The sequence below is a fragment of the Rhinolophus sinicus genome, linkage group LG05 (assembly GCF_036562045.2).
Source record: "Rhinolophus sinicus isolate RSC01 linkage group LG05, ASM3656204v1, whole genome shotgun sequence".
Classification (NCBI taxonomy): domain Eukaryota; kingdom Metazoa; phylum Chordata; class Mammalia; order Chiroptera; family Rhinolophidae; genus Rhinolophus; species Rhinolophus sinicus.
Window position 1 is genome coordinate 99168279 of NC_133755.1, and position 25603 is coordinate 99193881.

General features: G+C 36.5%; 1 protein-coding gene across 22 annotated transcripts in view; it reads left to right on the forward strand.

Moving 5' to 3' along the window:
* The window catches only part of MLIP (muscular LMNA interacting protein), a 245069-nt gene that overhangs the window by 106403 nt on the left and 113063 nt on the right, over positions 1 to 25603 (forward strand). For 10 of the 22 annotated variants that reach the window (XM_074333093.1, XM_019734755.2, XM_074333095.1 and 7 more), the window contains exons 2-3: positions 10833 to 10988; positions 21041 to 21433. The exons of 1 other annotated variant lie outside the window; for it this stretch is intronic. In XM_074333093.1, coding sequence (XP_074189194.1) covers positions 10833 to 10988; positions 21041 to 21433 — 549 coding nt within the window. Of the gene's footprint in view, positions 1 to 5472; positions 5608 to 10832; positions 10989 to 21040; positions 21434 to 25603 lie in introns of those variants that run through there. 11 more of the 22 variants (XM_074333100.1, XM_074333101.1, XM_019734758.2 and 8 more) reach the window with 3 other exon arrangements.

The window sequence follows — 25603 nt, forward strand, 5'->3', positions numbered from 1 at the left end:
GAAAGTATCAGTGATAAAAAACAAACAAAAAAAATCCTGTCTCCTCATGGAGTTTAAAATCCAATGACAAAATCAGGTAATAAACAAGAGGCAGAGGTTGATAAGTGCTCTGGAGAAAAATAACATGTGCTTGGGGGAATAGAGAGTGCTGGCAAGGAGCTATAATTGGGGTTGCAATTTTATGTAGGTTGGTAAGGGATGTTATAGAGATAAAGTGATGTTTGAGCAGAGACCTGAGGAAGGGAAGGAACATAATAAACTTGGGAAACACATTCCAGGGAGTGGGATTAGCATTCTTTATGAATACACGGAAATCACTGTGGCTAGACCTGAGCAGGTGAGAGTAGGAGGGACAAGATCATGTTGGACTGTTGGCTATTATAAGGGTTTTGGCTTATCCTCTGGGTGACGAGGGCAGCTCTTAGAGGGTATTACGTAAAGAAGGGACATGATCTGATGTGTTTCAAGGAGCTCAGTCTTGCTGCTGTGTGGAAAATAACTGTAGGCAGATATGAGAGATCAGGCTCCAGGAAACAGACAGTGAGATGGAGATTCGCATGCGGGAAGTTTACCCTCAGGGATGTACTTTTAGGAACAACAACTGTGGGAGATGGGAAGGCAGCGAGATTAGGCAGAGGGAGAATTGGGCTGCAATGCAGTCTCAATAGAAGTCTAACCGACCTATTGAGGGGCTCTAAAATTGGCTTTGCTCCTTAGAGTTGTCCCAAATTGGAATGAAATATGGATGCGTGCAGTAGCCATTGGATACAGGCTGCCCCTAAGAAGTGTGTCTGTGTGTGGGGTGGGGTGAGGTGGGGGGTGATTTGGGTCAAGAAACTTTATTCAGATGAGAACAACTCTTGGAGAGGACTGACAGCTGAGCACTGTCACAACTCTTCCAGCCACTGGAGAATAGTCCTTTAGCTCGAAGGGAGATATGAACGATTTATCAGAGCATCCACTACAGGAGGCAAAGTAGAAGAAGGGAGACTAGTTAGCAGGAAATGATTCAGAAAGGAGATGATGATAGCTTCCGCAACTAGGATGTTAGGAGTAGAAGTGGTGAGATATATTCATTTTCTGCATTTATTTTGAAGGAATTTATTTTGAAAGATATGTTGATGGGTGATTATGGGAAACCAAGAAGAATCAATATAAACCCATCATTTTTGGCCTAAGCAATGAGAAATAGGTAGAACTAGATGCTGAGGTAAGGAAAATTTTTGGGGGGGTAGGGAACAGTTTTAGGAGAAAAACAAATAAGTTAGTTTCAGAGGTATTAAGTTTCAGATGTCTATGAGATAGCCAAGTGAAGATGTTAGTTGGATATATGAGCATATTATCCATGGAAGCCATTCAGGCTGGGGAAATAAATTTGGAACTCATTGGCTTATGAATGCTACTTACGAGAGATTTGGAACTGGATGAAATTATCCAAGGAGTGACTCCTGTGCTATTTTAAAGCTTTAGGGTCCGATGGCACAAAGCAGACAGAGAAGGAATGCCCAGGGGATAGGAAGAGGGCCCAAAGAAAATAAACCAAGCTGAGAAAGTGATTCAACAAGGGGAGAGTGATCACCAGACACGATTCCTGATAGATGTTTCTTATCATTGTCTCTTTACCTTTTCAAATTCTATCTTGTATAAGACCTATTCATTTCTTCTGAATATATAATTACGTCAAACCATTTTACTTAGGTACTAGATTTTTTCAATATTTTGAAGCTTCTGGTTGACTGGAGGGCTACTAGCATCCTTTTAATGAGGATAATATATTCCAAAGTGAAGAGAATCTACAAGCAGTGATAACAGCAGCGGAAGCAATCCAGATGAAGCTAGTACACATACTCTATAGAGACGAGGCCAAACTTAGGTTTCGATGGAATCTCATTCATGCATTTTTGATGAGATGTCAGAATTCACTTCAAATATCAGACACTCAATCTTGAGTCGGTGAATTGGGATAGTCCTTACTGTGGGCCCAGGAATTACCTATTACGCTGGAGACAGGGATCCAAACTCCTGGTGATTCCCATCTTTAGAGGAAAAAAAAAAAACACACCACTCAGGGCTAAAACAGAATAAGTGACCCAATATTGGACACAGGAAACAGGAACTACGAGTGCAGAAGCTAAGAGTGAAATCTTCCTGGGATGGGCCCGAGACCATTTCCCCATGCTGCCTATATTTAGCAAACCACCTTGCACTCTCTTCTACTTCATTCACCACCAGTGTAACTTGTGAAGGTGTGTCATCAACCATGTTGAGAGTGAGGTCCGAGTTGTCTATATCTTGATGTCTCCCAGAGCTTAGAATAGCGCCTGGCACTCAACAGGTGTTTATTAATATAAATCAATGCGGTTTCCTATACCTTCTTTTATCAAGCACAAGGCATAAAGAACAGACAAATGGACACCTGAATAGCCTGGACAACTGGATCTGTTTAATCACTGACATGTTTCTTGGCAAACTTTTGAGGACTAATCGATTTTTGTTCTCAAATTTGTTTCCCATGCCAAGAAGAGAGACTATTTCTTCTATATGATTTATTTGAAAAGCAATATCTTAAGAGTCTTTTGGCTGGAAGATGTTGCAGTAATATTTGTTTAGTAAGAAATGTGAAGGATGCCCTCCTTCAACCATCAACAATGCCAGATTTTAAAGAGAATTTTGGATTGTATTTGTCTCTTGCGAACTTTGACAAACTACTTTCTTTTGGAAAAGGTTTATTCAACAGAGCAGTTTGTGTTCCTTAGTGGAACAGAGATCATTAAATGTTTGTTTACAAAATGATTCAGACCTTGGGCAGACCCTTGTGTGACCTTTTGATCCATAGGAAAAGTGGTTGTAATTGGAGAACAGACTCTCCCCTCTTCCCCCATCCTGTATAAGTAACATACTTGCTCTTCAGCATCTAAGATTGGGGCCTGTTTTTCTTTTCTTTTTTTTTGACCAGGTGCCATCATTTTCTATTCAAATGAGGATGGTTTCTATAGAAATTGTCCTACATACATGAGCTCTTTGAGGCTATATGTAGTTACTAACAGATGGCTGATGCATGCTTTTATAAAGCATAACTATTATGCATTTTTAAGTAAGAATTATGATTTCTATCAGTATAATAGTCTATACTAGACTATAACACCAACAGTTATTGATTAATAAAACAAGGGAAAGAAAATGATTAGTGAAAAGTTGCCAATAAGACACAGAGCAAAATAGCAATTTGGATTAATTTCTTTGATTCTCATGTTGCAAATGATTCAAGGAAGAATTTAAGTAGGGCAAAAGCCCTGGGTATTTCCTTTCCCAAACTTGATTGTGCCAATATGTGTTTGGGGAGGGAATGAGAGAAAGAAAAGATCAGAGGGAGAAGGATAGAATGAGCGATAGCATGAGAACTTTGTAATTGTTTGAATCCATTTAGAATAAACTGATTGATTCATTGACAATGGACTGGACTCTTATTTCCCATCAGGAAGCCATCCATTAGAACTTTGAGATGAGTGGTCTTTAGGATTTAATAATGCTACCCATTGTATACATATAATAGTAATTAGATACATAATAGATAATTATATGTATAATAGTATACATAAATATGTGTGTACACACACACACACACACACACACACACACACACACAGACTTAACCTACTTTTCTAGTCTTATTTTCCTTTATTCTCATTTATGTTATTTACCATACTGAATAACAACAATACTAACAGGAGTGATATATATGAAGTATTTGCTGGCACAGAGTTAAGGCTTTACATGCTGAATTTAATTGTTATCCTCGTAAGAACCCTGTGAAATAAGTACTGTTCTTATCCACACTTCCCAGGTGAGAGGATGGAGTCTTCGGGAGGTTCAGTAACTTTCCCGAGGTCCCACACACACAGCCAGTGTACAATCTGACTCCTCAGTCGTCCTTTACGACTCCACCTGCTGCTCACTACAGGTGCCTTCACTCTAGCTTTTCTCTCTGCCTGAAATAAGTGCTATTCTTTCCCACCGTTACAGCTCCCTATTTCCCCATCCTTCTAAGTGCAACTCAAATGCCACTTTCTCCTTGAATTACTCCAGGTGGCTGTGATCTCACCATGCTCTAAAAATCCCTCTATGTCTTTACTACTTAAAGTATCGCTGACCAGCAGCAGGGCATCAAATGGGAGCTTGTTGGAAATGCAGGATCTGAGGCCTCATTCCAGATGTCCTCAACAGAAACTGCATTTTAACAAGACCTCCAGGTGGTTTATGTACAAAGTTTGAGAATTCAGCATGGAGCGCTCTCTCTCTCTCTCTCTCTCTCTCTCTCTCTCTTGCTTAGTATCTCTGTTATTTGTACACCTCTTCTATGTTCTCAATTGGACTGTAAGGTCTTTGAGGTCAGGAGGGTATTATATTTTCTTTTGAGTATATAAAATGTAAATACACATAGCATAGAAAAGGCACATACTTTGTTTAGTGATGTAACACAGCACTTATATTAAAAATTTTAGATCATTTTATAGGTCAGAAAGTACTGTTATTTGTATCGTTTTTTCCCACTGTGCTAACAGAGTCACTTTTGACAATTATTTTACTTGTAATGGTTCCACAAACTCAGGCTTTTGATAACATTTTAAATGTTAAGAGGCACAATCCAGGTCCTTAAAATAAAACTTTCATTCCTTCCTAGATCCTTTGGTCTATAACTGCTCTTGGGACACATCTTTCATTGTCAAAGTACAAATATAAAAATTACAGATTTGGAGAAAAATCAATACATAGAAAACAGAAATGCTGAAAGCTGAAGACTCCAGTTATTTTCATGTGTGAAGTTTTGAGGTTTGTTTATCTGCACTCAGGACACTCACTGTCTGTCTTCTAGGAACCTTGGGGTGGAATTTCGTTTTGACAAATGTTTGATTGCAAGCTTTATTTTGTAGCTGATTTGGTTAACAGCAAAACGTCAGTCACTGCAGATGCTCCTGTATCATCGCGTGCTGCTTACATGCCAAACACCGATAATTAAAGTCATTGATTATTGGAAATGATCCCTGTGTGCTTTCTAGTGCTTTATTTAGACACCGTGTTTGCATATATTTGTACCTCTAACTGTTCTCGGTGACTGTGACCCACTGATCACTGAGATTGGCAGGTTCTCAGCTCCTTCCTGCTGCACAATCTGTCTTCTCTCCTTTTCCCAGAACATGGAATTGGAATGGAATACACGCCTGAAAAGAGGGCAAACACATATAGGTGGCTTTTCTTTTTTTTTTTTTAAACTTCTGCTAACTCCATTTCAGCAGTCACTGTGGCCTCAAATGAAGTTTCAAATCCAAAAATTGTCTGAACATAAAGCTACTCTTCGGACCCGACGAAAGTCTTTACTTCAGGGAAGATTCCACTTTACCTCTTTTTAGAATTAATTTTTTTTTTTTTTCTGTGTGACTGTGTGCGTTGTTTCGGTAGAGGCTCCCTTCCCACCTCATCATTGGTTTGCTCACTCCCTTCTGTGATGAATCAATGCTTCCAGAATAGGGGCTTCTGAGTGCCTGCGGGAACTATTGCTTCCAAATGAGCTCGTGCATCTTAACAGGGAGCATTCAGACCACACCTCAGGTAAAAGGAAGTCTTTCCTTAATGCTTTCAAGAACTTTCAAAAGCTGTGCACTGTGGTGTTTGCTGCAAGAGGGCGTGAGGAAGAGCTGCCTGCATGTAGATAAATGTGACTGCATATTAAAATGGAACGTTATCTACAGTTACTCTAAAGGCAGACAGAACTGCTTACTGGGCAAGGCTCAGGACTGCTCTTGGTGTAGTGTCAATGCTAAGACACCCTGTAGTGTCTCTTCTCAACAGGAGGCTAGTGGCCATCTGTGAGTGTGGGTGTCAACATCAGACGAAGAGAACTTTTAGAGACATGGAAGAAAGGAAGGCATTGCAGCCTGAAACTGAGTAAGAAAGCAGTTAGCCTGCATCGCACGGTGGAAAGCAGTTTCTTAAATTATTATTTGGCTGTCTGGTGAGGAGGTGACAGTTTCAGAGATTTTGAGCACTTGAAACCATATTAAGAAAAAGATTTTAATCTTTTCAGCTCTGATTTCTATGATTAAAACAGTTTCACAAGGATAGGAGCTAAGATGTGGTTGTGAACGGCGTCAACAACTAAAGGTGTTGTCATTTAACAAACGTAGTGGTATTAACGTGCGTCTGTTTCTGCTTTGTGTGGAAAATGATTTTTCATCACCATAGCAATTCATTTTTGGGCTCCAGTGGAACTTGGCCACAGTATTCAGTGAATACAATTTTTTTCTTTTCTGAAGAAGGGCATCAGCAGTCTTCTGGCTAACATGCGGCTCTTCATCTAAATGATGCATAGTACAGTTGGTATAATTTCAAATCGTTTTCCTACTGAAATTCTGTATAAAAATTTCTGTACATCCGTGATATGACAAGAGGATGTTAGGTAAAGATAGAGAAAAGAGCCCCACGATAACGTTGTACTCCCAGCTTAAAAGCTGGAAAGGAATACTAAACCATTGCCTTTTTTTGTGGTTGCTCTTCTGAGGATATGTGTGTGGACAGGAATTCATCTCTGATTTTGTTCTCTCACAGTAACCTAGGAAGATGAATGAGTCTTTAATGCTATTAGATTTTCCATTTTTATGTTCCTCTTGAATGACATCATGTATTGGTTCAACTAAAATTAAAAAAACCAAAATGTTCTGCTACATTGGTGAAGAAATTTTATGTAGGATATGGATGTTTCTATAGGAAAATATAACCATAAATTAGAAGAAAATACTTTTCCTTTTTTTTCAGTTGCTTTCTTTGTCAGCATGTGGTTATGTTCAGACATTCCTGTGAGGGCATTGGTATAAAAGCACACCTTTTGGAAACATCAGTTTTTATTCACACGAGTGCAGATCTATTTGTATTTTAAAGAGATTTAAGTATCATTGAGGCATAAAAATTGTGCATGGCTTTTGGAGAAGTAAATTTTCATCATTGGATATGCTTTTGAAGGCAAAGTCACTTACTGTTAATAATGGTTATACGTATTTCATAACAATTGGCTTATATCGAAGCCTTTGATATATTAATGTTTAAATTTCACTTAGATGGAAACTAAGACAAACCTATGCTCATCATGTGGGGAGATGAGGGCAGGCCCACAGAACCTGGGACAAGTCACAATGTCACCTCTTCTTTGAATCCTAAAGGACTATATTTCTTACCCACCTGAAAGTCTACAATGAATTATCTGAACTACTCTTGATTTCCTTGCTAAAACCACTCTCCATCCATCGTGATATTGACGAGATTAGTCAGATAAAGAAATTAGTCAGATAAAGAAACCTTCCTAGAAAATAATCCATCTAGAAAGTGTGTTGTATTATGTATTGCTGATAAAACTAGTGGGACTCCCAAATCTCACAAAGGATCTAGTGTTCCTACAAAGGAAAGCGTTGATTTATTCTTCTCTGATGATAAGCTGAATGCAGTCAGGGAATGATGACAAATATCTTTCAAGGCAGAAAAGAATAGTAAAAACGAAAAAAAATGGCCCAGAAAGGTTTGACGGTGTATTTTATACCCACTCAGGAATGTGCATAGTTTTCGTAAGGCATAGATGTTTTAGTTTTTCAGTTACCAGAAAGATATACCCTATAATAAGTGGTCCAGAGTTAGTTCATTAGTCCTATAACTCGGGTAAAACAGCCTACAAGGAAATCCAGTTCTTTTTGTTTAGTTTCATGATCCCAAAGAAAATATTTAATGAATAACGTAGTGTCCCAGGTAGCCGGCTCCAGGTATCCCCTCACCCCAGTCTCACATTGAGCCACCATGCTCTCAGTCATTCTCTCCAGCCCAGCCTTGCTGTCCTCCCATGTGGCTTTCGTGCTCATAAGGGTGGCCCTGTTAACATTCTCGTCTCACAATTCCTTGACCTTCACACTCTCAGTGTCCTTCCTATTTTTTCATCTCAGATATTCAGTCTCAAGGCCAAAGCCTGGATCTTATAATCATCTAGAATTACTGTACTTCTAAATCTTAAACTCTCACAACCATACTATGACCCCAAGCCATTCTCCCAAACATTACCATGCTGTCAAATCTGTTTTTCAGCCACAGAGACTTCTAGTCCCTTGCCCCCGAGGTCCCCCTTCTTTACCTATCTAAACTGAACCTATCCATGGTTGATCATTTGCTCTACTCTCATCAGAACTCTCCGGTTCCTTACACTCAGCATTCTTCTGCGAAAACCACCTCCAAACATCAATTCTGTAAATGCTACAATTCACAGTTCCTTTGGTAGGCAATTGCGCATCCCTAGAGAGAATATTAAAAAGCTAAGCAAATTGCTTCACTACAAATTCACAGATTTACATTTGGGCTGGGCCCTCAGTATATTCTCTTCATCTTTTTATTTGTTTATGGTCAGTCCTCTGTCTTATTGCTGTCAATGATGTTTCCTTTTCTATTTTCTTTAAAATCCTTATCACTTTTACTAGTTCTTTTTCTGCTGCTGGATCACTTAATGGTAGAGTCTGGAGGGCTCAACCTTGTACCTCTCCTTTCCCTATATGTGCTGCTTACTCCCTTGGTGATCTCATCTAGTGTTGTAGTTTTAAATACCATGCATAGGTTACTAACCCTAATAATTTAACCTGCAGCACAAACTTTCCTCTAAACTTGACTCCCTTTTCCATATGTCCACTTGGATATATATTTGGCGTATCACATTTAATCTTTATCCTCAAACTAGCTTCACCTGTTTTACCCATTTCAGTAAATAATAACTCATTTTTTGAAATTATTCTGGTCAACAATTTTATACTCATCTTCACTTTTGTCTAACTCTTATCTCCCACATCTAACTTTCCTGAAACTCCTAAGTTTCTCCCTTTAAAATATAGCCAGAATCTTAACACTTCTTATCACTATCACTGCAGCAACACAAGTTCACATTTTTTCTCCCATGGGTTATTGTAATAGCCTTTTAGTCAGTCTTCATAGCTTATAACTATTGAAAATACTATATATTTTACAAATATATATATATATATATATATATATATATATATATATGTGTGTGTGTGTGTATATATAAATATAAATTTTATATATATATAAATTACATATAATATATATATATATAAAAAATCTGCTGCTTCCTGCATTACAATATAAATTCTGTTAGGGTAGAGATTTTTGTTCACTGTTATATCACCAACACCTATAGCAGTGCCTCATACTTACAGGCATTTAATAAGGCCTTGTTGAATAAATAAAAGTGAGTATAAGGTAAAGTATTCACGTGAGGGTTTGTTTCAGTATGAGCGTAGTGGCAGGACTGAAGGCCCCATTAAAAGACTAGTTGGGTGAATAGATATGGTGATGGAGACCTTGGAAGTTCTCTTCTAATGGTTTCAGTTTTCTCAGTGAAATGAGGAACAAAGTCATCATCAGGTCCGAGTGAGACTAGGAAAGAAGATATTGGGGGTTTGAAGAAAGAGGAAAAGTTCATCACTAGGTGAGTGGAAGAATGAATGGGCTATGGGACCACAGTATGATTTAGAGTAGCATCGAAGGGCCTGCTTGAGGCTCAAAGTCATACATTTGAAGTAAAACCAGTAAGCATGGCCATGTGATAGTCATTCCCCAACCATGTTTGCCTCTGTGGTGCAGGAGTAGAGTTGGTAGGGGGTTAGTTGTAGTGAGGCCCGTGAGGTACCCAAATGGGAGTGATGACGTGAGATAGGGTGAGGCATTTGAGGTGTATGCATGGGGATAATTATGGGAAATACAGTCATGTGGTAAACACAGGCTGGTCAAAAGAAAAAGGCAGATGGGAAAACAATGTTGGAAGGATCTGTAGATATTCATTGTGGGGTCTGAGATATGTTGGAGTTGGAAAGCTAGAGGGAGTGGTATGGAAAGAAAAGAAGTGGTGGTGAGAGAATGAAAAAAATGAAATTATGGAGGGTCTGTAGCTATTACTGTAGGCTAGGCATGTGAGAGGCAAGGAAGAGTAGAGGTCAAGGCAGCACAATATTAGAAAAATTACCCATGGAATATAATATTGAGTATTATAAAAAGCATACTGTTAAAGGGAATGGTATTGAGCCAGGAACTTAATCCTCATAGAAAAAGGGGTTTGATTTGGGTGTGGACAGATGGCTGTGACAAGGAGAGGTAGTGAGTGGTATGGACTGATGATGACATGAGGTTCAAAGCTAGAAGTTTTTAGGTAAGAGGGAAAAAGAAGAATCGTCTGGAAGTAGTGAAAAGGAACAAGGAGGACACCTATTCCACTCCCAGGACCAGCGTGAGAAAAAACAGCTACCACTGAGAGAGCTTCTTGGAAAGAAGAGCCCTAATTTCGAGGGAACCATGGTGTAGTTAGAGCTAGAATACTCAGAGATGTTAAGGATATGGAGGATTTTGTGATGGCTGACTGAATTCCAGACAGTGTACAGTGGACAGGGTTCAAGAATTGGAGCAGGGTACAAGATGGGGAAAAACTCAGGGTGTGCAAAGGATACAGGAATTGAGGGATGATTCAGCAGATTAGCTGGCCGAACTGCTGATTTATTGCCATGCCCTACAACACGATCTTCCCGGGGTTGTATGCTTTTTCTGATAAACGGTATCGTAATAAAAGAATCTGACACGCTATGACTGTTTTTGAAGCTGTTTTCTTTGGCAACCATGCACACGTTCACAGGACAATAGGCAATTTATCAAAATAAGTGAGATCAATATCACGGTGTACAGAGAATAAAGTCAAGATAAACCTTTGACAAGACTGAAAGTCTAATTTATTACGTGTCTCATAGGTCTCTTCTGGTGATTCTGAAGCCAAACCTCTGATCTTCACATTTGTCCCCACTGTCAGAAGACTACCAACCCACTCTCAGTTGGCTGACACCTCTAAATTCCTTGTTAAAATTCCTGAGGAACCAAGTGATAAGAATCCAGAAACTGTAAATAGGGTAGGATTATTTTATTCTTTTTTACATAAAGCAATTAACATTAAATTATCCATGATAATGACTTGGAAGTTTGTATGAATGTTTATTTCCTCTGCTTAAAGTGAGATGACTGTGAAATCTAAGGTTGACTAAAAATATGATTATGTATTAGGAACTTAGATGTTGTCAAATCCCAAGTTCTCTTTAATACATTATTCTCACCCCTTTTGAAATGACATCCTATTGTTTGCTATTCACCTAACACCTTCTGCCTCCTGGCACCTCCCCTTCTCTCAAATGTATTTTAAAATAATACAAACAAAATTTTAAAAACAGTTTAAATTTATTTTGAAAGAAAATACAAGACAAAACAGTGAGGTGTTACTCTTTCACATGTAATAAATTAGCAACCTTAAAAAAATGTAATACCCAATGTTGGAGCAATTGTGGGGATATTTGTATGCTCACACTTTGCTGCTAGTTTTGCGAATTTGTACAATTTTGGTAGAAAAACCTTATTCACAGTCATAAAACTGTTCATAACCTTTCAATAATCTAACTCTTGGAAATGTATCCCAAGAAAATAGTACCAAAGAAGAAAAATGTTATGTAGGAAAATAATCAGGGAAAAATAAAAACAGCCTCATATCTAACAATCAGAGAAAAGACAAGAATATGATAATACCTTGGCTAATACCAAGAATAATCACCTTGGCAAAGTTTTCATTGTAGTGATTATATAATTCCATGGAAAATGTTAACTTTATAATTTTGAGGTCAAATAGGTTAAAAAATTTTAGTTATACCCTGATTATACCTATCTAAAATGAGACCAATGTTGAAAATTAAATTAAAAAAAACCCCAAAAACCTGAAAATGACTTGTATTAGAATAATGACGTTGTAGGTAAAAAAAAGAAACAAAACCAAAACTCTTTGAAATGTATGTTAATACTGTCTTATTATAAATAGAATGTTACTGGGGAACTTTGGGGGTATTCTTGAGCCAACAGAAAGGGGATAAAATAATCTGATTTACCTTGTCTGTCTGAAAACATCTTATGTAGTAAGTAGTAACATATCCGTGGTTCTGGGGTTTTCAGTGCTCATATTTAGGGTCAACTGGGGCCTAATTATTTCAGAGTAATTCTTAATACTACATAAGGCACTTCTGGAAGTTTCTCCTTAACAGTACTCAACTACATGTGTTTACAGGGTCTTTTGTTATTAGGGGCTCTGGGTATGTGAGACTAGATATATGAACCAATTTGGTTGCAAATCTCGAAAGCTTCCTCCAATGGTGGTATTCATCTGCTGATTGCAATGATACAGGCACAACATCTTTAAAAAGATTAAAGATTGTTCTTTCTGTTTTTAAAAACAGTTTAATATTATAGTAGAACAGGGTAGCTAATTGTTCATTCTTTATATATTTAACAACTATTTACTGAACACATACTATGTACTTGGTGCTGTAGATTCTGACTAAATAAAGTCAACTCATAACTTATTTGTTATTGGGAAGGTAGGTAATGAAAAAAGAGAAAAGTATATAATAAAATCTAAAGTACTGATATATGCTACAAAAATACATCAGAGTAGGTGAATAAAGAATGATGGACTGTGGAGGAAGGGAGTTATTTTAGATCATTAATAATGTTTCAAACGCTATTTTAATTTTTGTTTTTTAGTTATTCTGTTACTCTCTATAATAAGCAATCTGCCTTTGAATCCTTTCATTTAAACTTCCTTTGAATTTGGGCTTTTGTTACTATATAGTATTATAATTTGCTATGTGAAATAACCATTGTCAGAGAAATCCTAACCAGAGAAAATTTGTGTTTTATCTTGACTATGTCATCATCCACTGAAAAGTGTGGAATGTGTTTATAATAACTACTTAGTTTAGTTATATCTAATCAGTGGTTTCACTTTTATCTTCACACACAACACACATAACACACACACACACACACACACACACATACATTAAATTGACACCCATAGTTGAAATTTAGTTTATTTTTGTTTAATTAGTGTCATTTTTAACTTTCTATTTTGAAATGATTTCATTTTTTATTTTTTAATATTTTTAAAATTTTCAATTACAGTTGACATAAATATTATGTTAGTTTCAGGTGTATAACATAGTGATTAGACGTTTATATAACATATGAAGTGATCACCCTGGTAAATCTAGTACTCATATGACACCATACATAGTTATTACAATATTAACTATAGCCCTTATGCTGTATATCCCTGTAACTATGTTTATAACCATCAGTTTGTACTTCCTAATCACTTCACCTATTTCACCCATACCCCCACACCCTCCTGTCTGGCAACCATCAATTTGATCTCTGTATCTATGAGTTTGTTTCTGTTTTATTCGTTTATTAGATTCCACATATAAGTGAAATCATATGGCATTTGTCTTTCTCTGTCTGATTTATTTCACTTAGCATAATACCCTCTAGGTCGATCCATCTTGTGGAAAATGGCAATATTTCATTCTTTTTTATGGCTTAGTAATATTCCGTTTTATATTTGTACCACTTCTACTTTATCCATTCAGCTATTGATGGACACTTAGATTGCTTCCATATCTTGGATATTGTTAAGTAATGCTGCAGTGACTATAGGGGTGCATATATCCTTTCAAATTAGTGTTTTAGATTTCTTGGGATAAATATCCAGAAGTGGATATTGCTGGGTCATGTGGTAGTTCAATTTTTAATTTTTGAGGACCCTCCAAACCATTTTCCATAGTGGCTGCACCAATTTACCATCCCACTAATAGTACATGAGAGTTCCCTTTTCTCCACATCATTGCTAACACTTGTTAGTTGATTTATTGACGATAGCCATTCTGACAGGTATGAGGTGATATCTCATTGTGATTTTAATTTACATTTCTCTGATGACCAGTGATGTTGATCATCTTTTCATATGTCTATTGGCCATCTGTATGTCCTCTTTGGAAAAATGTCTATTCATGTCGTCTGCCCATTTTTTAATTGGATATTTTTTTTGGGGGGAGGTTAAGTTGTGTGAGTTCCTTATATAGTTTAGATGTTACCCCTTATTGGATATATCATTGCTGAATATCTTCTTCCATTCAGTAAGCTGTGTTTTTATTTTGTTTATGATTTCCTTTGTCGTGCAAAAACTTCTTAGGTTTATGTAATCTGAATTGTTAATTTTTTCTTTTGTTTGTCTTGCCTGAGGAAATATATCTATATATATCTATATATATCGCTAAGAGCAACGTCACAGAATTTACTACCTATGTTTTCTTTTAGGAGTTTTGTGGTTTCAGTTTTATGGTTTCATTTAAGTTTTTAATCCATTTTCAGTTTATTTTTGTATATGATATAAGGAAGTGATTTAATTTCATTTTTTTGCATGTACCTGTTCAGTTTTCACAACACCGTATAGTTTTCATCAACACAGTATAGTTTGATTTATTGAATAGACTGTCTTTACTACATTGTACATTCTTACTTCTCTTGTCACAGCTTAATTGACCATGTAGACATGGGTTTATATCTGGGCTCTCTTCTGTTCCATTGATCTATGTGTCTTTTCATGTGCCAGTACCATGCTGTTTTAATTATGATAGCCTTGTAGTATAGTTTGATATCACATAGCATGATACCTCCAACTTTGTTCTTTCTTAAAACTGCTTTGGCTATTCAGGATCCTTTGTGGTTCCATATATATTTTAGGATTATTTGTTCTGTGAAAAATGCCATTGGTATTTTGATAAGGATTGCATTGAATCTGTAGATTGCTTTGGGCACGGACATTTTAATGATTTTAATTCTTCCTATCCATGGGCACAGTATAGTTTTCCATTTGTTTGTATCTTCTAATTTCTTTCTTCATTGTTGTATAGTTTTCTGAGTATAGGTCTTTTACCTTTTTGGTAAAATTTATTCCTAGTTATTTTATTTTATTTTTTTGATGCAATTGGAAATGGGATTGTTTTCTTAATTTCTCTTTCTGATAATTTGTTACTGTGTACAAAAATGCAACTAATTTCTGAATCTTAATTTTGTATTATCTAGCTTTCTGATTTCTGATAGTTTTCTTGGTGGAATCTAAGGGTTCTCTAGTATTATGTCATCTGCAAATAATGACAGTTTTACTTCTTCCTTTCCAAATCAGATGACTTTTATTTCTTTTGTTGTCTGATTGCTGTGGCTAGGACTTCCAATACTATGTTGAATAAAAATGGTGAAAATGGACATCTTGTCTTGTTCCTAATCTTAAAGAAAAAACTTTCAGCTTTTCATGGTGAGTATGGTGTTAGCAGTAGTTTTTACATATAAGTCCTTTATTATGTTGAGGTATATTCCCTTTATCCCCACTTTGCTGGCAGCTTTTATCATGAATGGATGTTGAATTTTGTCAAATGCTTTTTCTGCATTTATTGATATGAACATATGATTTTTATCTTTCATTTTGTTTATGTGGTGTATCTCATTAATTGATTTACAGATATTGAACCAAAGTTGCATCCCACTTGATTGTGGTATATGATGTTTTTAGTGTATTGCTGAATTTCGTTTGCTAATATTTTGTTGAGGATTTTTGCATCTATGTTTATCAGGGATATCGGCCTATAATTTTCTCTTTCTGTAGTCTTTGTTTGGTTTTGGTATCAGGGTGATGCCTCATGAAATGAGTCTGGGAGACTTCCCTCTTCTTCAAATTTTGAAATCATTTGAGAAGGATAGGTATTCATTTTTCTTTGAATATTTAGTAAAAATCATCTGTTTATCTCTCTGGTCAAGGCTTTTTGTTTGTTGGGAGTTTTTTGATTACTGATTTGATTTTGTTACTGGTTGTGGGTTTCTTCAGATTTTCTGTTTCTTCTTGATTCAGTCTTGGAAGATTATATGTTTTGGGGAATTTATCTGTTTATTTTAGGGTCTCCAATTTGTTGACATTTTAATTGTTCATGGTATATTCTTATAATCTTTTGTATTTCTGTAGTGTCAGTTGTCATTTCTCTTTTATTTCTGATTTTATTTATTTGGGTCCTCTCTCTTTTTTGCTAGATGAGTCTGGTTAAAGATTTATCAATTTTGTTTGTCTTTTCAAAGAACACAGCTATTGGTTTCATTGATCTTTTCTATTATTCTTTCAGACTATTTTGTTTCTTTCTGTGGTGATTTTTATTATTTTTTCTTCTACTCACTTTGGGCTTTGTTTGTTGTTCTTTTTCTAGTTCCTTTAGTTGTAAGGATAGATTGTTTAATTTAATTGTTTCTTGTTTCTTGAGGTCATCCTGTGTTACTATGAATTTCCCTTTTATAACTGTTTTGGGAGTATCCCATAAGTTTTGAGTCATTTATTTTCATTTTCATGTGTCTCAAGGTATCTTTTGATTTCTTCCTTGATCTCATTGTTAACCCATTCATTATTTAGTAGTGTGTTATTTAGCCTCCATGTGTACGTAGGTTTTTCAGTTTTTTTCTTGTAATTAATTTCTTGTTTTATACTATTGTGATAAAAAAAAGATGCTTGATATGGTTTCAACCTTCTTAACTTTACAGAGACTTCTTTTGTGGCCTAACGTGAGGTCTGTCATGGAAAATATTCCATATATGCTAGAAAATAATGTATATTCTGCTGCTTTTAGGTGAAATGTTCTAAAAATATCAATTAAATTCAGCTAGTCTAATGTGTCATTTACAGCTATTGTTTTCTTGTTGATTTTCTGGCAGGATGATCTATCCACTGACTTTAATGGGGTTTAAAATTTCCTATTATTACTGTATTAGTGTGGAACTCTCCCTTGATGTCTGTCAATATTTGCTTTATATATTTAGGTGCTCCTTTGTTTGGTGCATAGAGGTTTATAAGAGTTATATTCTCTTGTTGGATTGATCACTTTATCATCATGAAATGTCCTCTTTTGTCTCTTCCTACAGCCGTTGTTTTAAAGTATAATTTTTTCTGGTATAAGTATTGCTACCCTACCTTTATTTTTGTTTCCATTTGCATGAAATATCTATATTCATCCCTTTACTTTCAGTCTCTATGTGTTTCTATCTAAAGTGGGTCTCATAGGTAGCATATGTATGGGTCTGTTTTAAAAAATCTGTTAGCCGTCCTCTATCTTTTGATTGGAACATTAGTCCAAATACACTTAAAGTAATTATTGAAATGTGTGTAGTTATTACTATTTAATTAATTGTTTTCTGATTTTTTGTAGTTCTTCTCTTCCTTTCTTATTCTCTTGCTCTCTTCTTTTGTATGTTGATGACTTTCTGTATTGTTACGTTTAGATTCATTTTTCTTTATTTCTTGTATATCTCTTGTAGATTTTTGGTTTGTGGTTACCATATGCTTTTTATATACAAAGCTATGTTTATGGCAGCCTATTTTAAATGGATGGTCCCTTCAGTTCGAACACATTCTAAATTCACTACCATTTTTACTCACCCCCTTCACATTTATGTTTTTGTCATTATTTTTTGCTTCTTTTATATGTGTGTTTATGTGTATCCCTTAATTTATTGTTGTCACATGATCTTTCTACTTTTGTCTTTTAACCTTTGTACTAGCTTTTAGTGGATTGATTCACTGCTTTTACTAAGTGTTTACCTTGTCAGTGAGAATTTTTTTCTTTCCAACATTTTCTTATTCACATTATTGGTCTTTTCTCTTCCTCTTAAAGAAGTCCCTTTAACATTTCTTGTGGTAATACTGGTTTAGTAGTGATGATGATCTTTAGCTTTTATTGTTCAGGAAACACTTTGTCTCTTTGATTCTACCCTTGCTGGGTAGAGGAATGCTGGTGTGGGTATTTGCTTTTCATCACTTTGAATATTTTGTGCCATTCTCTGCTGGCCTCAACATTTCTGCTGAGAAATCAGCTGACAGCCTTACGGGAGCTCCCTTGTATATAACTAACTGGTATTCTCTTGCTACTTTTAAGATTCTCTCTTTGTCTTTAACCTTTGGCATTTTAATTATTATATGTCTTGGTGTGGACATCTTTGGTTCATCCTGTTTGGGAGTCTCCTGTGCTTCCTGGACTTGTATATTTATTTCCTTTGCTTTGTTAAGGAAACTTTTAGTTATTATTTCTTTGAATAGGTTTTCAACCTCTTGCTCTCTGCTTCTTCTTGTACCTGTATTATATGAATGTTGGTATGTTTGATGTTGTTCCAGAGGTTCCTTAAATTTTCTTCACTTTTTAAATTTATTTTTTTCCTTTTTGCTGTTATAATTGGATGTTTTCCACTACCTTGTCTTCCAGATTGCTGATTTGATCCTTTGCTTCATTTAATCTGCTGTTGATTGCATGTAATGTTTTCTTCATTTTAGTTATTGTATTCCTCATTCTGACAGGTTCTTTTTTATGTTTTCTTTCTCCATTTTTTATGTTTCCTATCTCTTGTTGAAGCTCTCACTGGGTTCATCTATTCTTCCTTGAAATTCATTGAGCAAACTTATAACTAGTATTTTGAACTCTGCATCTACTACATTGCTTATCTTCATTTCCTTCAGTTGTTTTTTTTTTTTTTTTCTTTTTTTTTTCCTGGCGTTTTGTCCTGTTTTTTCATTTGGAATATGTTTCTTTGTCTCCTCATTTTGGCTAACTATTTCTCTGTATAAAGTAGATCTACTATGTCTCCTGGTCTTGGCAGTGTGGCCTTATGTAGTAAGTGTCCTATGGAGCCCCGTGGTGCAATCTCCCTGGTTACCTGAACTGCGTGCTCCACAGGGTCACTTGTATGCGTTGTGTGTGCCCTCCTGCTGTAGTTGAGCCTTGATTGCTGTTGGCACATCAGTGGGTGGGATTGAAACTCAGGATTACTGGCTGTGAGTACTGGCCATGACTACAGAAGGTGATCTGTTGTTTAGAGGCTGACCTCATAAAATGGGAGTCACTTTAGCAGGGCTCTAGGTCCAGCCAAGTCTACCCTTTGGGTGTGCCATTTGTGGAATGAGGTGGGTGGTGCGTGGTGTGGTTTGAAGCCATCCATCAGATGTGTTGGTTCTGGAGCCACTTGAGAGGGGCTCTAGTTCAGGCCAGGGCCAGCCACCACTTGTGCCTGGCTTGGGGCCATCTCATAGTAGCTACAAAGTGATCTATAGCTGATTGTCTCTTGTTCTGGGCTTGGAGGTACTTGGGAGAGGCTGTTCTGTAAACCAAGGCTGGCTTCCACTAGTTTTTGACTTGAGACCCTTTGGTGTGTACCATAATGTGAGTTAAATCCAACTGCCACTTGTGCCTGATTTGTGGTCACTTAATTGAGGTTACATTCCAAGATACTTGGCTGCTGGTTATGCCAAGTATGGGGCTACCTGATGGGAGTTACAATGCAAGTTGAGACTGATCGCCACTTGTGGTTGGCTTTAGGTAGCTTAGCAAGAGATACAGGGCACACTGAGGCCAGCAGCTCCTTGTTTGTGGTTTGTGGACCTTTATGAGATTTTAAGAAAGTCCATGTGGTGAGATGAGGAAGGCTGCTTATGTAGAGGAGCCTCTAGAAGAGTTTTGCATGGGGACATGAGTTGGGTGGGGCATGGTATCAGGAAATCACTAGAATGGGACTAGCTGTATTAGCCAGGTTAAAGGAGAACTCAGATTTGGTACCACTTATGCCGGGCTGGCTGGGTTGGGGGAGGGATCAAGAGAGGAACAATGTCATCTGCCAGCACTTTCATCCCTGGAGAGAGCTGTCCTGACTTCTGATCCTCCAACTCTTGCCCTGATGTTAGTCAATTTAGTTTCTCTTCATATGTCCCTGGCACTTTTTGAGCTTTTTCCTTCGTGCTGGCATCCACAGCGATTACATTTGTTAGTGAGTGAATCTGTGTCTGGTTCCTTTAAGACCTGCAGCGCCTAGGTCTCCAGCAGCCCTCCATCTTTCTTGGATGTAATCCCCACTGATTTGCACAGCCAAATATTATAAGGATTCCTGTTCTTGGCACTGGAGCACTCAGATAGGGAGCCTGGGGAGGGGCAGGGACACTTTGCTCCTCAGGGGGGACCTCTGCAGTTGAGAATTCTCTCCTGATTCTTATTCACTACATCCTGGGTGTGGGATCTGCCCGTTCCCTGTCTCTGCCCCTCTTACCAGTCTTCTTTATATCCTTAGTTATAGTACTTTAGTTCACCTAGTCTTCAGATGGTTCTCAGTGATGCTTGTTCTATAATTTAGTTGTAATTTTGATTGGTCATGGAAGGAGCATTTACCTACTTGGCCATCATGCCTGGATGTCATTTTAAAATAATTTTAGTCTTAAAAAGAGTTGCAGAGAAAAGAATAATAACCATTACATGGTTACCAAAACCAAGAAAATTAATATTGGGTCTTTTAAAAACTATGTTAGCATATATAGCTGCTGTCATTTTAGGGGGAAAAAAGTGTTTGTGATAAAGTGTCTTACTCCTGGCCTTGTAAACCTTCTGTGTATTCACAGAATGTTGGATGGGAAAAGATTTAGAATTACAAATCCAAAATAAAATAATGGTAAATAATACTTTGTACTAAAAATATCTATGATTTTTGGGGATTCTATTCATGAGTTCTTCCCAAGTAGCTTAGATTGTTTTATCTGAATATCTGTGCATTTTGTTTCAATTTAGTTTTCCTTCCAGACTTTTAAATATATTTATTTTAGAACCTTTCAATGTGGTTTTCTTTCTCCACTGGCATATACAGGATATACACATTTTCCTTGACCATTGAATAAATCCTTGACCAATTCCTATTTGTTTCATGAATGTTTTCATGGAAAACATTGCTCTCTCCATCTCTTTTTAGAAAGTTATATCACGATTTATTTGAAAGCAGGTTTGTTTGTTGATGTTGATTCTGAGTCTTACATTGTTTGGGTTTGGATTAGGATAAACAGATAGGCTAGTAAAAGTAAACCATTAAGTTCAATCCAATCTCTCCTAAGCCAACCTGATTTTTAAGTATATTTTTAAAAACTCTTGTTCTTGGATATTATAAGCAGTTTAAGGTTTTAAGTGTACATGGAGAAAAAAGCACTTATCAAACCAGTGTTAATGCTTTTATGTCTCTACATTTATTGCAGCCTAATTTCAATGAGTACTTGACCTTGAATACTAGAAGCCAACAGGAGAGAGACCAAGACACATTGGCTTATCCTTCAGGGGTCAGTGGAAATATTTTACAAGGAAGGGGATTTAAAGAAAACAAACCTCAAGGAATGCAGCAAAGTGACCTCTTCAAAGCTGAATATGTCTTTATTGTGGACTCTGAAGGGGAAGAGGAAGCTACAAGCAGAAAAGGTGAACAAAGCCGCCCAGGGGGAGCGGGCACCATGGCTACTCGGCCCAAGTCTCTCTCAATCTCCTCCAGTCTGGTCTCTGATGTGGTGCGTCCCAAAACACGGGGCACAAACCTCCAGGCCCCATCATATCCTGAAATGCCTCATGGGATGGCTCCTCAGCAAAAGCATGGGCAGGTAAATTTTTCTTCTTGTTATAAGAAAAATGGTATTGTTTACATACCCCTTGTTCAAGACTATCAGAAAAGCCTTTCCTATTCAAGGCATAAAAAAGTCTCTTAAAGAAAAATATATTAAAAAAACCCAAAATCTCAAGCTCATAAATCATATAGATAACAAATTCATAAGACAGAAAGGATTATACAATTATACTGTGAATTGGCTGAAGAAAAAATGTAAAACTTTAGCTGGAGTGTATTTCAGGGAATATTACCTCTTCCTTTTGAACAATTCTTGGGTAGGTTGTTAATGGGAGTTTCTTAGGAGAGAGTGCTTGATGAGCTGGTGCATCAAGAAGCACATTATAAATATAAGAACAGCCAGTGAGAAGACATCAGTTGGATTTTAGATGTAGACACATAAGCTTTTACACTAGTAAAAGAGTAGTAAAATGATACTGTAGGAAATAAGAGTATGTAAGTAAAATAATTCCCCCTGTGTGTCTTAAAGGAAATACGCAGTAAGGTTCTAAAAGCCACCAGGGCAGGTTGGCCTCAGTGAAATGGGAAGAAGTCCTACACCACAATTTAGTAGCAAGATTGTATAGTTGTTTTTTTTTTAAGGTAGAAAGCCTTTGATATAGTAGGAGAAGATCCATGTCTATTATGGCAGGAAAGAAATGACCAGGTAAGAAAGATAGGGAGGTTTGAAAGGAGAAAAAAATAGGAAGATTTTGTCATTGACTGGCTATTTGTTGTAATGAAATTATAAGATGTCTTTGACAAGTTGTAGGTAGAATGTCAGGAATGCAGAGGCTGGCTTTGCAGTATATAGTGGATGAGTTGCTCTCCTTGACAATGAGCATGGGTCAGTACCAAGATGTCCTGGTTAGGATCTACTAGACCAGGCCTTTGCAAGCATCCTACAGTAGTTGGGAGAACACGTTCATTGGTGAATTGGCCTTTTGGTGCCTAGTAGATATTATGCAAAACTGTGCAGTAGGTATCTTATTTTCGATTCCAACCCATCTTCATTTCTGCAGCCTACACTGACTTCCTGATGCTATATTTATATCTCCTTTGAGCATCCAGTTCCTCATGCTGCCTTTTGGTGATAGATGTCTCTTACTGGGTGATAGATGTCTCCCCACCAAGGTTCAGGGGAGTAAAACATTTATTTCTTCTTGAAATTTATTCTCATCTTGCTATTGGAAATATTCTAATCATATAAATATTCTAAGTGATGGGTATAGGCTTAAACTATTTTTTCTTGTCTCAGGAAAGATCGTGAAATAACCAAGTTGGAGATGTAGGGGTTTCCAAAATGGAGGGTAGTTTGATATGACCCCTTTGAAGAAGAATATCTAGGCATGATGATACCAAATATAAATAAAGAAAAAATATTCTTAATGAAGCAATATTTGGATTTTTTATTCTTTTTCCCCAATTCATCTTTTTCTTCCCCTGAGTTTGCCATTTATTTTTTTACATGTGACCTAATATATAGAGGTCAAATTAGAGACTTAAACATACACTTTTGGATCTTTTTGCCAATGTAGGCTAGTTAGGAGTAGGTTATAGCTCATGTTATCAAAGTTCCAAATGAAAAGGCAACACTCAACCTAATTCATTAGTAGTGGTTAAAAATGATAATTACCACTAATGGAGGAATACTGGATTCTGAAATGTTTGGGAATAGCCATAGCTCCTGTTTCCATTTGCTGTAATAATTCATTTGAGTGATGAGTAGTAAATCATCATGAAATAAAAATAAGATGAATTAAAAATAATTGTTACCCACAAATTTAAAGAGAAATGACCAGAGCACCAAAGAAGGCACTCTGAGAAGTTTAATGTATTCAGTAGTAGAAGTTTAATATAAAAAGTCTCAAGAATATCCCGTGATTGGATAATTTGATGCCAACATCAATTGTTTCAATCAGAAATGCAGTTAATTAAGCGATTTTCTGGTCTACCTGGTAAAAAAGAATCCATGCATAGACTTGTCTGTAAATTAGCACTATTAGTTAATCAAGATAATTCAAGTTATTCCTAAAAAATGTCTTCAGTTCTTAGTTTGGATTTTAACCTTTCCATAACCTAACCTAGATGTTGTTTTCCATCCACACCTTGCACATCTTGTCTTTAGCTGTACTGAATTATCACCAAACTTCACACTTCATACCTTTCCATCCCTGAGCTCTTGATTCCTCTGTGTGTAATGCTTTCTTCCCCCCACCCCCCCAGACCCATGCCTGTTTTGGCCTAGGCTACTTAATACTCTAAGCTCAGCTCAAGTAGCACCTTTTCCTAGAGATATTCCCTTTGAAGAGGACTTAGTTTTTCTCCTTCATCTTTGTCATTTTCTTTATAGTTTTGTGGCCTTTTTAGCAAATCTTCAATATAACTCTTCTTGACTTAGTTATAGTTGATTGTATCTTTCTTCCTCACTAGACTGAGAGTAACTTGAAGTCAAGGTCTGTCTTCTGTTCATTTCTGTATCCATAGCACTTTGTGCAGTGTCTTGACCATAGGTGAGGTCCAATAAGGTTTATGAAAAAAAAAAATAGTTAAAAGTTTGCATCTTTGAATTTCTTTGTCAGATATTGGCTCTTTCATGAAGTATGCTTTGGTTCTTTCAGTGAAAGCAAACTCTCCCTCTATAGAATTCTGATAGGTGTTTGTTTCTGAGCATCTTTTATAACAGTTACATATTCCAGGATATTTTATGACTATTTAGGTTCATGCCTTTTGTCCCTCAGCAGACTGTAAACTCTTTAAAGTAAGTAAGTGGTGATAGGTTTAAACCTATCTTGTTTAAAGGAAAGATGATGGAATAACCAAGTTGGAGATGTAGAGGTTTCGATAGTCAGTGGAGGGTAGTTCTTAGTTTGGATTTTAACCTTTCCATAACCTAAAGTCCCTCTCCATAACCTAAAGTCCCTCTTAAATCCATTTTTGTTAAACATTTTGTTCCCTGTAGTGGTTACTGTATTATCTTGAACATAGTCAACATAAATATTGGGTTGAGTTCACTTATGTTCCAAATATTTTTGTTGAAATGGCACGTTTAAGTAAAAACACATTATGTTAAAAAAATCACTGAAGAATTTTAAATTTCAAAGTGTAAGTCAAAAGAAAAAAGCTATATAAGCAGCTGAATCAAAATTCAGAAAAAAAGAGTAATGTGTTTGAATGTTACTGTAAAAGTATAAGAACTGTCTTAGCTGGGGATAGTATTAGAGTTAAAAGAGAGGTGAATATACACATACAAAAGCAGAGTGATTTGTCTAAAAGACCGATGATAACGTTAAGACAATGATAGTGGGACTAAAAAGGTGGACTTTTGGCGTAGAGCAGTTAACTGGATTTGTTTAATGACAGTGTATGGGGAAAATAAACAAGGCATGAAATTTGTAACCAATCAATGTTGGATTAATCGAAGAAAGAATAACAGGCCTTGGGAAGTGATAGGAAGAGGTAAGATATCTGATGATGAGTTTGAGAGGCCTTGGTGGCATAGCATGGTGACATCTAGAAAGAAGGTGGGAGTATGAATCTGGAACACAGGAGAAAGGTGAGAGACTGGAGATATTTGCTACATGAGTTGAAGCAATAAGAATGGAGACTTTACTTATGGAAAGAATGTAGAACAAGAAGACAGAAAATACAAGCCAGGAAATAGTAAAAATATGAATGGCCTGTGAAAAGAAGAGAAGCCAATGAGAGAGACTGAGAAAGGATCACAGAAGCTGGAGAGAGGGATTTCGTGTAAAGAAAGCCAAAGGGGCTTTCAATAAAAAGAGTGGTCTATAAACAAGATCAAGTAACTAAAATATGTAATATTTAATTTAATTTAATTTTTTAAAGGTTGCTCAATAATGTCTTCTTTATTTATAGAGCTCAAATGAATCTGGTTATCAATCATATCAATCTGGAAATAAGAAATAATAACCAGTAACTTTTATAAAATAGTAATAATAATAATAATAACAAATAACTTTATGGCAGCGTGACATATTTTGAGTACTGACTGACCTGGAGTTACCAAATACTAGTTCTCCTATTCTAATGCTGAGAAACCACCTAGAGAATGAAGCCTTCCTTTATAAGATTGTACTTTGATATTTTCTAGCTGCCTTGCCAGATTCTCTTCCTGTACACTAGCAAGCAATTCTGCCAAGTGAGA